The sequence below is a fragment of the Battus philenor genome, unplaced genomic scaffold (genome assembly GCF_028537555.1).
Source record: "Battus philenor isolate CCGP_79_NKW_IND1 unplaced genomic scaffold, ilBatPhil1.0.hap1 SCAF_30, whole genome shotgun sequence".
Taxonomy (NCBI): Eukaryota; Metazoa; Arthropoda; class Insecta; order Lepidoptera; family Papilionidae; genus Battus; species Battus philenor.
This window is the reverse complement of record NW_027181694.1, coordinates 3,083,569-3,098,275: the sequence shown is the minus strand read 5'-3', so window position 1 is coordinate 3,098,275 and position 14,707 is coordinate 3,083,569. Positions and strand designations below refer to the sequence as shown.

The window sequence follows — 14,707 nt, the reverse complement described above, 5'->3', positions numbered from 1 at the left end:
TAGGACTCTCCTTGGCACCTAGGCCTAAACTGTTTCATCCATTTGGGGTAAAGTATTGGGACGTAACTTTTCAACATTCCGTGGATTTACTGTGAAGGTTCCGAGTACATTGCGTAAGCCTTGCAATACATTGATTGGCTTCACCATCACCAATTAGAATCCTCTCGCTACCAAATAAAATTTTAAATAATCCTACCAATGTTCTTTTGGAACCTAGTTCCAGAAATGAGCTTATATTCGCTCATGACAGGCCTAAGTTCTTCCGTAAAGAGATTTCAATGTTATACCTTTCGCTACTATCTTCACCACATATATATTTACAATTAATATATTTATAGTTACTTCGTAATCTAGGTCCTAGTATTTGTTTACTTCAGTCGTGTGGTTTGTACGTGTATTTGTCTTTCAGGGAACTACTACATGGTTCACTTCAGACAAACAATACTTCGAGCGTAAAAAACATTATTTATCTCAATAAGCGACTATTTAAAAATAATGATGATTTTGCCATTATTATATTTACATTTATTTGGGATATATCTGATAAAGTATATATGTATAAATCAGTGTTAAACTTTATAAAAACATGTGCTCTTGTGGAGTTTGTTTCTTTTTCTCCACAACTATAACACCTTGCGAAGCAGAGAACGAATTTATTCTTTTCATATTTTTTGTATCTTTGTCGGTGACCTTGGTTCTTCTCCCTATCTCCCCGATCCCACAGCGAAACTCTTTATGATTACTACATTTGAAAATTAATTATAACCTCTGTCTGTGCAGACATTGTACTACTAGAAGTTATTTACCCCTTGGCGTACCATTAGAAAAAATAAACTAATGTAACATATTATAGTGTGATCACTTTATACAAGGTGATTGAAAATAGGTGTAAAAGCTTTAAAACTTCTTGGTTGGACCTTGTTTGTATTACTTCATCTAATTTGGTTATACCCTATATAAAAGGAGATCAATGTCTCATTAGAATAATTGCTATTATTTCAGATGCATAATGTTTATATCGACTCCAATTTACGCTGGAATTACTAACAGCTGTGTTACGCAAACGTTAGCGGCGAAACAATAAATAAACTAAAACAAAAATCGCACAAAACTTCGTTTTAGAGCATAAATACATCGAAACCAATAGTAATAATACACGCACATTTATATATTTGCTACTTATATATTCAAGTATTTCTAAAAATTGTTAATTTTGTTTAAATCATTCAACGCCATCTGTTGTTATCAAAATAAACTAATCAAATATGAACAGAAAGCGTAAGGATACGCTCACAATTATACATTCGTTGCCCATGTATTAATGAAAGTTTTCCTAAAAATGTTGTTTTCTTTTAACCGTACAACGCCATCTGTTGGTTATAAAATAAACTAGTAAAATATAATAAACCATTAATAATGATACGCCCATAATTACGCTTAAGAAGCTAGTAAATTTAAGAGGGTACTTCTAAAAAATATTTGTTTTGCTTTAACCGTACACCGCCATCTGTTGTTATTAAAACAAACTAACGAATTATCACTTTAAAGTTATTTAAATGGTGATAACTTTTAGATTTATCGTTAGAAAACGCTATTCGCTGGTTTTACAGCTTCAATAGGTTCAGAGCGTTAAGGGAAATTAGTATAAACCGAAGCCTTCTTAGAAAACAAAATGGAGGAATGATATATTTAAATGAATATCTATGTATAGAGAACCTTAGGTGTGGATATACAGAACTTGCGTGAAGTAGACCGCATAATAGTTGTGAACGGAACGCCATTTGATGTAATGGACGTAATGTTAACTGGCTCAGGATTTTTTGCAGCTTCATCGATATTGTCTTATTCCTCTACCACTGCTTACCGTTCAACCATCAATATTCAATTAATACAATGTAACTCAGGTAAAAAATACATTATGTGCTTATAATTATCGATTTATTTAACATACATCATTATTATCATTTTACATTTTTTCATATTTTTATATTTTATATTTACATTTTTATTACTATAAGTAAATCTATAGCAATATAAAATAAGTCGTCAAATACATTTTCTAAATTAAAACTAGAATAGTGTAAATCCATTATTTTTTTCATATTTTCAAAAAGGTACGAGTCAGCTTTACAAACGAATGGAAAGAAAGAATAGAATAAGTGTCGAAGTAAATACATGATTGAATAGAATTACCTTGCGGAAGTCCATCCTAAATAAAAAGAGGACCAATATTCAGCCACGGACAACAAATACAGAGTGTTTGGCACTAATCGGTGTAACATAACTTCTGAAGATGCCCCGTGGAGGGGTGAAACACGTGTTGAGTGATTTGATGGTGGCAGTTGTGTAGTTCGCATTGTTTGCCGCATGCGCATTTGTCAGCGGGCTGGCGGGCGGTGCACTTTGTTGCACGACTACCACTGCATGTGCGGAAGTGGCTAAATATTGGTCCTTTTTTTATGTAAATAAATGAAACAATACATTTAAAAATATACCTATATCCTAGCTATAAAATATTTTAATGTCGTTCCTAACAGAAACATCGCGTATTAGGATTGTCTTGTCTTTGGTATGCCTTCAAGTTCATCACAACTTTTGATAGTACATAGTCCGTCAGGACAACTTAAAAATGTACTTATCTGTCCTATAATACATTATATTAATTGCGTTATAGTAAAATGCGCTTGTAAGAACGAACGAACCAGGGGTGGCCAATCTTTGAGCCATTTTTCGAAATTTGAAATTTTTTGAGAACCGCAATCGAATACACATTCAAAAAACGCAAAAGAATGTTTTTTTTTTACAAAAATCATATTTATTTAAATTATGCAAAAAACAAAAGTACAAAATATGTTTATCGAAGTTAGACATAATGGTACACGTATATGACAGCACTCCTGATAATACCAAGATGCCGGTTAGTTATGATCGGTGTTTGGATTTCGCTAATTTTATGGTGGAACAAGTTATTAGTGTGAATAATAATTATTATTAATAATTATTATTCACACTAATAACTTATTATTAATAATTATTATTCACACTAATAACTTGTTTAGATTTCCCTAAAACTAATATAGGTTATATAAAATTAAATATTGAAATAATTCGACAATCAATCGGAGCCAAAAAAATAATTCGAAGAGAGGCATGTGGCTCGCGAGCCGTAGTTTGACCACCCCTGGTATATAATCTCGTATGAAATCCTTTAAGATCCGGCGTAAAGCGTTATGTACAAATGATTCAGGTTTACTCATTAAAGGAAGTTAAAATCGAATATTAAGGAAAAAATTACATGAAAAAACACGGATCTCGTTTCAGCCCATAAATACCGACCGCAAGGTATAGGCTTACCCGAAAGATATCTATGAGAGGATATATCCTAATCGCTACGCTTAACAGGTGGTTTCGCGATCGAAATGTGGTATTATGGTACGCAGAGGACGCTGTTGATCTCTGGAAACTTGTGAGGAGTGGTAATTCTATATAATCATTGCACTAAGTAATCATCCCATCCCATTAACATCCCATGAATCGAACTAGCGACCTACGATCGCAAGTCTCAATCCTCTACCTCTGGGCTGACACGGGCCAATTTAAAAAATTCTTGCTTATATGTGAAATCATTCTATTTTGATTTAATCAATATGGTTGCACTTAATTTTTTTGTTATTCGCTAACCGAAACGTCCAAACCAAAAATAATTACGTTGAAATTCATAAAAGTCGATAGCGCGTTGCATAAGTTTATACGAACGCCATCTGTTGGCATAATATTGGTATCTCGTATCCGATGAGCTGGTTGCAGTTGGGGCAGTAGTGATTCTTGTATTTGCAACCGTCGGTACAGTAGATCAGGATCACAACAGGAATTAGGCTGCAAAATTGTAAATGATGATTAGTATAACTTTTACTTCGTCGGCCAACGAGCAATGTTTGGGATTTGTCTACGACTACGAAGCACACAGCCCATGTCGACAAGTTGAAATAGCAGCTAGCAGGCCACATAGCGCGCAGTATACACGGCTTTAGATTCTAAAGTGGAGAACACGGTTCGGCAATCGCAACGAAAGCTATCCACTCGTAAGGAGGATAGATGACCTTCTTAACACGTTCACTGCGGCTTGAGGTCGATTCAGCCTCATGGTAAACTTTGCACTGGTGCGGCGCGTAAAACTCGTGTTTTCTCTCTAGTGCGGCGGCTGTTTACACTCAACCGTATGAGGTATGACAAAGACAAATATAGCTTTCTTTATGTCTGCGAAGCATTGACTCAATATTGTAAAAAAATATTGATGAACATGAGGCAGAAAAGGCCTCAACCGCACTACTAGGAAGTTCAGCTTGAGGCTGATTCGACCTCAGCCGCACCAGCTGAAAGTTCTTCAAAATTGGGCCTGCAGTGAACATGTTAAAGACAGGAGAAGGCTCTGGGTACAGGCCCTTTCCGGTTTGTCTTATTATAAATCTATGGGGTGGCTGAAATTTTCGATGTTATGGTTCAGTCTTTTTTAATTTCATGGCAAAAGTACTTCGACTTATATATGCTCATGTTTATGTAAGATGTCTGGTTAGAATAACAACTCCACGAGATTTTTGGTTACCGAAGATGTTCTATCTAGACCACAATAAAAAAGCCAGAGATTTCACGCAAGGTTCAAGGTTAGGTTAGGATGTTCTGTATGTGAACAGCTGCAGTGATGGCTTGTTTAGAAGTCTGTTTGGTATGTCAGTATGTGTTTAGCATTCTGATTTTAAATTGCCTTACTCCGGGTTTAAATTTATAATTATTACGAGGGCCAAACTGAAAGTTTTTAGAACTGGCAACTTAAAAGCATTATATTAAAAAAATAAGTTTAAATTTTGAAAATAGAACTCTTTACCAATAATATTTAGTATACATTTCATTCATTTGTCATTTGTTTTACGATTTGGCGGCAAATTGAAAATTGTCTGTGCACGTCAGAATGAATTTAAGCCGAGAAAATTTTCGTGCAATGATTTTTAATGACTTTCGATGTCATATAAGTCAACAAGAAAGTTATGATAGACTTCGATTGGCTTTTCACGATGAAGCCCCATCTCGTGCCACAGTTTACAACTGGTTTAATGAATTCAATCGTGGTCGAACTAATCTCACCGATGATTTGCGTGAGGGACGGCCTTCTACAGCGACGACTGAAGACAATATCAGTGTTGTGCGGCGTATGATAGAGACTGACAAAAGAGTGACCTATCAGCAGATTCGGACAAGTCTAGGCATAGGTATGAGTCAAGTGCACAAAATCCTCCATGAACATTTAGCGGTCAGGAAGCTTTGTGCCCGCTGGATACCGCATAATTTGACCGAGGCTCAAAAACTCCGCCGTGTTGATTGGTGCCGAGAAATGATCCAAAAATTTAACGGAGGTGACTCAAATGCTGTGTTCGACATACTAACGGGTGACGAAAGCTGGATTTACTGTTATGATCCGGAAACCAAAAGACAGTCTGCTCAGTGCGTGTTTCCCTCCGAAGAGTTGCCAACTAAAGTGAAGAGAGGTCGAAGTGTTGGAAAAAAGATGGTGGCCTCGTTCTTCGGAAAGACAGGTCATTACGCGACAGTTGTCTTACAGGATCAGAAAACGGTTAATGCAGAGTGGTACACTAACAACTGTTTGCCACTTGTCTTGGAAAAAGTTCGAGAGAAACGACCTCGCAGCAGGATCCTCCTTCATCACGACAATGCCTCGTCGCACACCGCCAGGCAAACGATCGACTATTTGGCGACCTCAGACGTGGAATTACTGGGTCACCCGCCGTATAGCCCCGACCTCGCACCCTGCGATTTTTATTTATTCCCGAAAATAAAAGAAAAACTTCGAGGAAAACATTTTATGGACGCCGAAGAAGCAGTGGCTGCGTTTCAAAACGCCGTCGAAGAGACCCCTAAGGCCGAGTGGGCGAGGTGCTTTTCTCAATGGTTCCATCGAATGCAGCGATGTATTGATGTAAATGGACGCTATTTTGAAAAGTTATAATAAAACTAATAACTTGCTAGAATGCTTAGTTTTTGATTTTCTAAGAACTTTCAGTTTGACCCTCGTATGTGGGTAAATACGTATAATTTTACATCATCATCATCCACAGACGTACACTATATAGCATGAGAGACTACCCTCGACTTTAACTATATTGTTAGTTCACCTAATGGATGTCTTACCAAAAACCTTCGTCCCCAACTGTCGCTGCACGAGCGGTGTGATGTTATACAATACATTTACTGAATTTTAATGCAATCAAAAAAGAAAACTTTGCGGGCTGGACGCATTTAACTTTAAGTTGAAGGTAGGCAGTATAGAGGAACTCTAGTTCTATATGAGTGCAAGCCTTAAGATCATGTCTCCGTATAATCATGTAATCAATTTAAATAGTTCACTAAACAAAAATTTGTAAAAAAAAATATAAATATCAATTAATTATAATCATTCTTTTAGTATGATTTTCCCTTACGAGCGTGAGTTTCAAGCATTGACGTGGTAAAAATAAATTAAATATGTTATGGGTGTAGCACCAAGAAGTGCACGTCAACAAAACCATACCGAATCTCGCAGCGCAAAAACGCTGGGTCGCGGTTTTAGATATAAAATAAGGCAGCGATTTCAGCGCGTAGCAATCAAACGGTGAATAATAATAATAAATATTGTTTAATGTAACGAATAATGTTTGGTGTTTGGAATTTTCTTTTGTTTATCAGGTTTGAGATGGCAAGATTGCTAGAGCTCCAGATTGGGTCAATACATATATTTTTTTGTAATATATTATTTTTTTTAATCGTGATTCTTAGTGAATAATAATATAAGTTGTTATCTTGTATTAGGGTGACCGGAAAGTAATATCGCTTATGTTAAATTCACATGACTTCATTTATTTCTAATCAACAATATATTCACCTTCGTTATCAACAATCTTTTGCTGTCTAGTATACGAATTTTCAATGCCGGAGCGGTAACAAATCAATAGGTTTTTCTGTAGAATATGTCGACAGGAAGGACATTACTTTTTGATCCCCTTAATATAATCTGTCTTATAAGACTGTGGTAGATCTTACCAGAGAATGGCGAAGATTATCGCTATGATGTGGGTGAAAGTTCCTGACTCCGTCACCACTAGCGAGTGTACACGCTGCCCGCAGTGCTGGCACTGAAGCAGTTTCCTGTCGGATCCTGGACGTATCGTAGTCGTTGGGTCTGTAACTGTGAGATCACTGGTTTAAATCAATTCAACATACGATGAACAACAACATATACTGTTGAAGTCAAGTTGAGTCTTCCACCTGTTCGGATGAAATTCAACAGACTTTAACATTGATATAGCCTAGAGTCGAACACAATTCCCTAGGTGGTCTATCTTATATAACAATATTTATAATATTTAATGGAATCAGGCGTTACCTCGCGGAAGTCCATCCTAAGTAAGAAAAGGACCAATATTTAGCCACTTCCGCACATGCAGTGGTAGTTGTGCAATAAAATGCACCGCCCGCCAGCCCGCTGATAAATGCGTATGCGGCAAACAATGCGAATCACAACCGCTTCCGCCAAATTGTTTCAAACACGTGTTTCACTCCTCCACGGGATCTTCAGGAGTTATGTTACACCGATTAGTGCCATTATTATTTATAATATATATTTTGAAATTCTACTGCCTATAGATTTGCTGACTATATGAAATCGACTTCTAGGTATAAATAGCTTATTAGTAAAAGGCTTTTAACTTATGTGTCCATTCCTTTGTCATTGATGTGATTTTTCGATTTGTAAGAGCACTTTCAGATCTCTAATAATATCTCCTTGAAATTTAAATTGTATATGTCCACTATTGGGATGAAGAAACCGCTAAAGAGAGTGTATTGGATTTTTTAGCTAGCACTTAAATTAAATGCTAGCTAAAAACCGGACGCGAACGAACGGACTGCCGATTAGTATCACAAAGTTACAAAGATGCTCCAATATATGTAACGACATAAATACGTGTACATCTTACATTTACATGCTTATATTAGGTGAACCGGAAAGTAATGTCGTTGCCGACGAATTTTACAGAAAAACCGATTGATTTTTACCGAAGATAGCAAAAGGTTGTTGCTAACGAAGGTGAATATATTGTTGATTAGAATTAAAAACTTTTTAAAAATAAACTTAAGAAAGCGACATTAAATTCCAGTCACCCTAATATATACTTATATACACACACAAACATATATTTTGTTAAATATTCAATAATTGTTTTTTGAGTAGAAGTTTAATATATTTTGTGTCATTTTATTTTTTATTTCTGTCGGTATATTTATCAGATGGGGCATTAATTATTGTGATGATCTTTTGAAATATTCGTTAACAGAGAGTGATTTGAGTAGTGTTAGTGATGCTTCTAATTCTATATGTTACTGGACATATATATAGGAGTAAATATGGAGTAGATATCAGATCATTCATAAATCATTTTTAAGAAACAAAAAAAGTCTAGGATAGGAAACACTGATTCTAATTGGTGTTTTCATAGTTTGTATCACTTACAATTATTATATACACCAATACCTCGCTTTGCGTCATTTCGTTTTGCGTCTTTTTCGAAGCGTCACTGCTTAATTAGTACTAATTTTCACTGTGCGTCGTTAGATTTCCGAGGTTGATTATTTTTTTTTTAATTTTATTTTTTTCTAAAATATGGCAACACTTTTGTTTCTAATTGCGCCATGCCATCAAAACTCGGGGTTTCCCTTTCTAACTAAAAAAACGCATTTTGATACAGTTTTATTTTCACTTTGTTTTGCTAATTTTAGAGTCCAGTTTCAATTACGTAGTGCATTGTAATGTAGTGTGTTGTGCTTTTTAAAAGAGAATAATAAATTTATATACATTTTTACGTGTTGTGTCTGTTTAAAAGAGATAACTATATATTTTTCCAATTTATTTATTGGCAGAGTTATATTATTTTTCTTATTTAAATGTTTGCTTTGTTCAATTTTCTTTTGAAAAAGTAGTATTTTCGTAACCCTGAAACCTGTCTTCGATCTTTACATGGTTTCCTATAGAAAATCTTCATTCATTTTGCGGCGTTTCAATTTGCGTCGTGTTTTTTTGGAACGTAACCACGACGCAAAGTGAGGTATTGATGTATGAGCTTTATGTTTTGTCACTTTCTATATGAAATTGAACTATTGCATATTTTAATTTAATGTAGAAATCTATAGGCAGGTCTATGTCTAGCGGTGGATTTCTTACAACTGAAAAGATGATGATGATCAGAAAAATAAACCTACCTGTGGTGATCACTTCAGTCCTTGGTGGTGCGGACTGCACGGTACTAGGCATTTCAACTCGATCGAACTCAGTATAAGCAGGTGGTGGTTCTGGGAAGTCCGCTACAGGAATCTGTGATAACGGGAAGCCATCATCTTGTAATGGTTGATTACCGTAGTATCCTGCCTCCTTTAACGCGAAGGCTGGTAAATTTGGATTCATTGATGTACCAAAAGTCGGTGAACTAGTGTATCCTGAAAGTTGAACGATAAATATGGTTACCTTGTTTGTATATACAAAAAAGTCGAGTTAATTACACAACTTATAACTCGAGAATAGATAGACTAAACTTTAAGATTTTAGTGTTATGTGGTTGTGAGGACCATGTCCAGCTGTGGGCGTTACAAAATAATGTTGATGACAACCAGATAGACTTCTCAGTGAACGCCTTAAAATACTAACTCATTCTAAAGCTGTACGTACGTACGTGTATAATTTTTTTTAATCTATATTAGATAATATGGATTAATGCAATATGTGTCGACTTGCCTTAAGAAAGTAGGCTGAGTATTTAATGGAATCAGGCGTTACCTCGCGGAAGTCCATCCTAAGTAAGAAAAGGACCAATATTTAGCCAAACACGGAGTCTATGTAGACTGTGTTTGGCACTAATCGGTGTAACATAACTCCTGAAGATGGCCCGTGGAGGGGTGAAACACGTGTTGAATAATTTGTCGGTGGCGGTTGTGTGATTCGCATTGTTTGCCGCATACGCATTTATCAGCGGGCTGGCGGGCGGTGCACTTTGTTGCACTACTACCACTGCATGTGCGGAAGTGGCTAAATATTGGTCCTTTTCTTACTTAAGTAGGCTGAGCTTTTATAAAACTATGTCTGCTAAGTCACTTTAAAATCCTACCTTCGATTTTTCATTAAATAACTTAAATGCGTTGACTCGAATTTTCAAATTTTCCAGTTGCCAAAATTTTTTAGTTAGCCTAACAAACTATGCGTCGTTTTATACAAAAATAATCTGTTTTTCCGATCGATTGAAGTCATTATGTCAGCCTTGACGTCCATTGCAAGGCATGGGTCTCCCCCTTTGATGACCGGCGTTACCTACATCCTGCGACTTCCCGTGACCTTGACTAAGTCGTCGATCCACCTGGGAGGCCACCCATCGCGTCTATCGGCTCATGGTCGAGACGATTTATGCCCACGATGTACCACGCCCACTGCCATTTCAAACGAGCAATTCTTCGAACTATGTCGGTGAACTTGGTTGGATATTACAGCCAACCCTTTCCAGTTAAAATATCTTACCAGAACTACTACCGGGCGAAGCTAATTGTAAAGTGTTCGGTGGTGATGGCGCTGCACGCTGTTCGTTTCCCGCATCACCCCTGGAAGTGTCTTCATCTTCACTGTCCTCGTTTGTCACTCGAAGTTCGATTCTTCTATCTTTAAAAGGATCGTAGAGAATAGTGTCCTTGAAAAATAATGTTTAGTTATGAATATGGTATACATTGTATCATCTGAAAATTTTCTTACAGATGATATTTGTGTTTGACCACCAAATTTCAGATAACTCTAATAATTATTTTAATAATTTTTATATATTGTTTTATCCTTGTACTAAATCACCGTTGCAGTCCTAGAACGTCGTCTACTTGACATAGCTTACATTCAGCATTCTTCGACTAACTTAACAATGTCATCTTTCCACTTAAGAGTGGGCTTGTTAAGTTGGTCCACGTGCCACTGCCACTTCAACCGGGTAATCCGCGGGGTTAAGTCGGTTGCTTTAATGTACAGATCGCCGCCCTCACTAAATAAAATGATAAGTCGTAAAATGAAACATTCCAAGAGACTAAAAACTAAATATTGGTTACATCTAAAAAATTTGACTACGTAAAGCAGTGAAAATATCTATTATACCGAATAGGTGTAAAGTTTTTACTTATATCGTAATGAATTGTTTATTTAGAAAAATAAAGGTTACAATGCCTATCTCCGCCATTTTTAGCCAGAAAATTATGAAAAAAATTGACAAGGTGTATTGGAACTCGTAGATTGCAAAAAATGACAACAGTGATTGTCATTTTATTCGGTGGAAGCGACAAGATCTTTCTATTCCTGATTATATTTCGTACAAAAATTCTAAGTACTGCCCTCTTCATTCGTGAGTGTCTATCACAAACACCTTTTATTATAAAACATATAAATGAAAACTAAATAGTAATATGCTCTTGAACTTTATAGCGATCATAGTTTAATATGTAATTCTTTCATTACCACCTACATAAAATTTCGGTTTTTAAACGAATCATAATAATGAAAATGACGATAAATGGTTCGACAAACAGGATTTGTAAAAGTTCCATAATTTCAGCACAGCGGTACATGACAGCCTTGAGATCGTATGTCGTAGGTTTATGTTCCCGATTTACAATCTTAAATATTTCACAATTTATTCATTAAATATATAGAATTGCCAGTGTTCACACACACACACTAATTTGCAAAGGACGGGCAGCCATACTATTACCATACTATTACACTGCTGTCGCCAACCTACCTGCCAAGCGTGGCGATAATGGTATATCTCCTCATAGATATCTTTGGCTATGTGTTACAGTGGACAACTTATTTTCAAAACTCTGTGACTCTCTGATTGGCACTAATCGGTGTAACATAACTCCTGAAGATGCCCCGTGGAGGGGTGAAACACATGTTGAGTGATTTGGCGGTGGCGGTTGTGTGATTCGCATTGTTTGCCGCATACGCATTTATCAGCGGGCTGGCGGGCGGTGCACTTTGTTGCGCGACTGCCACTGCATGTGCGAAAGTGGCTAAATATTGGTCCTTTTCTTACTTAGGATGGACTTCCGCGAGGTAACGCCTGATTCCATTAAATATTTAATTTCAAAACACTTAGTAGAAAACTATGATTTATAGGTAACCTTTAATATAATATCTTTTCTTGAACCAAAACTGTTCGCAAAACTGAAAAAATAAAAGTAAAATTTCATAATTTTGTCATGAACTCAACTAAGGACTTAGCATGTCTTACCTGCACAAATGCTTCTTCTCTCTGTTCATTCCCCTCCCTTGGAGTTTCTAGAACGCTGCTCTCGCATATATCAGGGAGATCAATATACACTACTGGTGTGTCGTCTGTATTGTTCTTATTTGGTCTAGAATGTACTGGTTTAGGTCCATCTGCTGGTATCTGAAAAATTCGTTTCTTAATGAAAGTGATCATAGATATACGTAACTGTTGGGTAATTTTAGCATCTGTAGAAGCTGGTTGATATTTTCAACTTCTTTATAGTAAGCTATATAGGCATGGGTGGGTACTCCGCCAATTGGACCGACGATATAGTCAAGCTAGAAGAAAAGTAGCTGCATCAGAAAAACCGGTCATCGTGATGACCTCTAACATGCTGGTGGTGATGAAGCTATAGATTCCTCGTAAGCCTCGGGTTAAGCTAGAAAGTTCCATCTAATTCGATAGCTGCAAAAATTTGTGTTTGTTGCAAAAGTTGAAGCTCGATGAAGTGATTTCTTGCGACTATACTATATCATCGTTCTATGCTTGACTATATCATCGTTCCATCTAGTCTCAAAAATAAAAAAAATATTGTCTGGTTAGATAGATACTTTCGATTGGTTATCCTGAATTTCCCTGCTCGACCCTGGCCTGGATTCTGTGTTCCTGGGCAGCCCTATAGGCCTCCTGGGTAGATTGGCCCATTTTGCAGCTGCAGCTGGATCTATGGATGGTGCATCGATGACCACCGGATTCACGTAAGGATAGCCCTGATAGGGGCGGTTTTCTGTCATCGCTCAATCTGAAAACAAAAGATAGCTTGACCAAAGTAGAGATAATTTATTTTAGATTTAGCGGAAAATATGAGCAACGATTTATTTTGAGATGTCATATACACGTCTTAAAAATTGGTTACACACAAGAAGCATTTTAACTTTTTTTATAATCAGGTATCGGGTATTTGAATATAAATTTAAGGCCTTCTTGGTAGATACCATCTAAACGTTTATTTCTGCTACCAAGAAACGTTACGTTACATGGTACGTTACAGTACATTACAGTTTCTCGGTACGAGGATGCTATACCTTGTGAAATTGCTAGGTTATAAGCATACGTATAGTATTTGATTAGCACATCGGGCAAAAGGATAAGAATTACAACACTGATAAATTCGGTTTAGTAGCGAAATGTGTTTCGTCAGCTTTGTATACAGGATGATTAGTTATGTGAAAGCTTAACAGTATCTTTATTTATTTAGGCATTTACATTTACATTTCGATTATTTTAACATTGTAAGTAATATCTAATGGATTCAGGCGTTACTTTGCGGAAGTCCATCCTAAGTAAGAAAAGGACTAATATATAGCTACTTCCGCTATGTAACGGTAGTCGTGCAATAAAGTGCATCGCCTGCCAGCCCGCTGATAAATGCGCATGCGGCAAACATTGCGAATTACACAACTAACACCGTAAAATCACTCAACACGTGTTTCACCCCTCCATGGGGCATCCTCAGAAGTAATGTTACACCGATTAGTGCCAAACACCGAGTGCTTAAAAGTAATAAGCTACCACCGGTTCCAAACGCTGATCTGTTGAGAAGAGCCGGTCAGGAACTCAACAGTTGCTCATTTAAATTTAATTTTACGATTTTTCTCGTGTACATTATATTATCAACCCTGTAAAAGAGTCAACAAAACCAGGTTCCACATATTTCGATGAATGAAAAACTCTTGAATGCTATAATAAGATTTATATAATAATTAACTTATAATTTCATAAAAAGAAAAAGAAGGTCTAAGATATGTTATGGATATTACGCCTGTGTTTAGATCATTTGCTATCAATTAGTGTATTGTAAATCTAAGGATGATTGGAGATAGTAGTAATAGTTTTAAAGGTTTTTGCTGACATATGAACTACATATTAACTCCTTTAAAGGTTTTAAAAGCTTATAATATTTTAAGCTATAATCGATTATCCTGTATAATTTAAATAAATATATTAGTGTAATATGACATAATTTTGTAATAGAAGTCAATGTTCATCTGAAGATTTTTATGAATAAAACCCATTAACAGAAGAACCGTTTGTAATGCATTACTAATTATTAACATTAAATATTTATGTGTTAATAATATTTTTTTCCGCATTTTTGTTGTATTTTCCTGGGAAATTACCTATCGTTAACAAAATTTTAACGTAATCGACAAATTTGACGTCAATTATCTAAATCATTATACTCGTAGTGTGGGTTCTCAATTTGAAATTTATTCATAATTTATACTTACAAAATGTTTTTCATTTCTTTCTAATGTTCTGTTTGAAACTACGAAAAACTAAGAAATATTTATTATAACTTTCTTTATACT

At 35.9% G+C, this 14,707-nt stretch overlaps 2 protein-coding genes across 2 annotated transcripts in view; one reads left to right on the top strand and one right to left on the bottom strand.

Moving 5' to 3' along the window:
* Positions 1–14,707, top strand: part of LOC137927341 (leishmanolysin-like peptidase) — a 132,554-nt gene that overhangs the window by 78,142 nt on the left and 39,705 nt on the right. The window lies entirely within an intron of this gene.
* Positions 3,703–13,133, bottom strand: LOC137927423 (uncharacterized). Its single transcript, XM_068771228.1, has 6 exons — positions 12,947–13,133; positions 12,357–12,515; positions 10,607–10,772; positions 9,304–9,537; positions 7,090–7,234; positions 3,703–3,876 (listed from the first exon to the last, which is right to left on the bottom strand). The coding sequence occupies exons 1-6, from the start codon at positions 13,127–13,129 to the stop codon at positions 3,747–3,749; spliced, it is 1,017 nt and encodes a 338-aa protein (XP_068627329.1). The 5' UTR covers positions 13,130–13,133; the 3' UTR covers positions 3,703–3,746.

Coding starts and splice junctions, on each gene's coding strand:
- LOC137927423 (XM_068771228.1), bottom strand. CDS start 13,129: ATGACAGAAAACCGCCCCTATCAGGGCTATCCTTACGTGAATCCGGTG. Junction 10,773..12,356: donor GAGAAGAAGCATTTGTGCAG/GTAAGACATGCT, acceptor TTATTTTTCAAG/GACACTATTCTCTACGATCC. Junction 3,877..7,089: donor ATAATCTTCGCCATTCTCTG/GTAAGATCTACC, acceptor ACAATTTTGCAG/CCTAATTCCTGTTGTGATCC.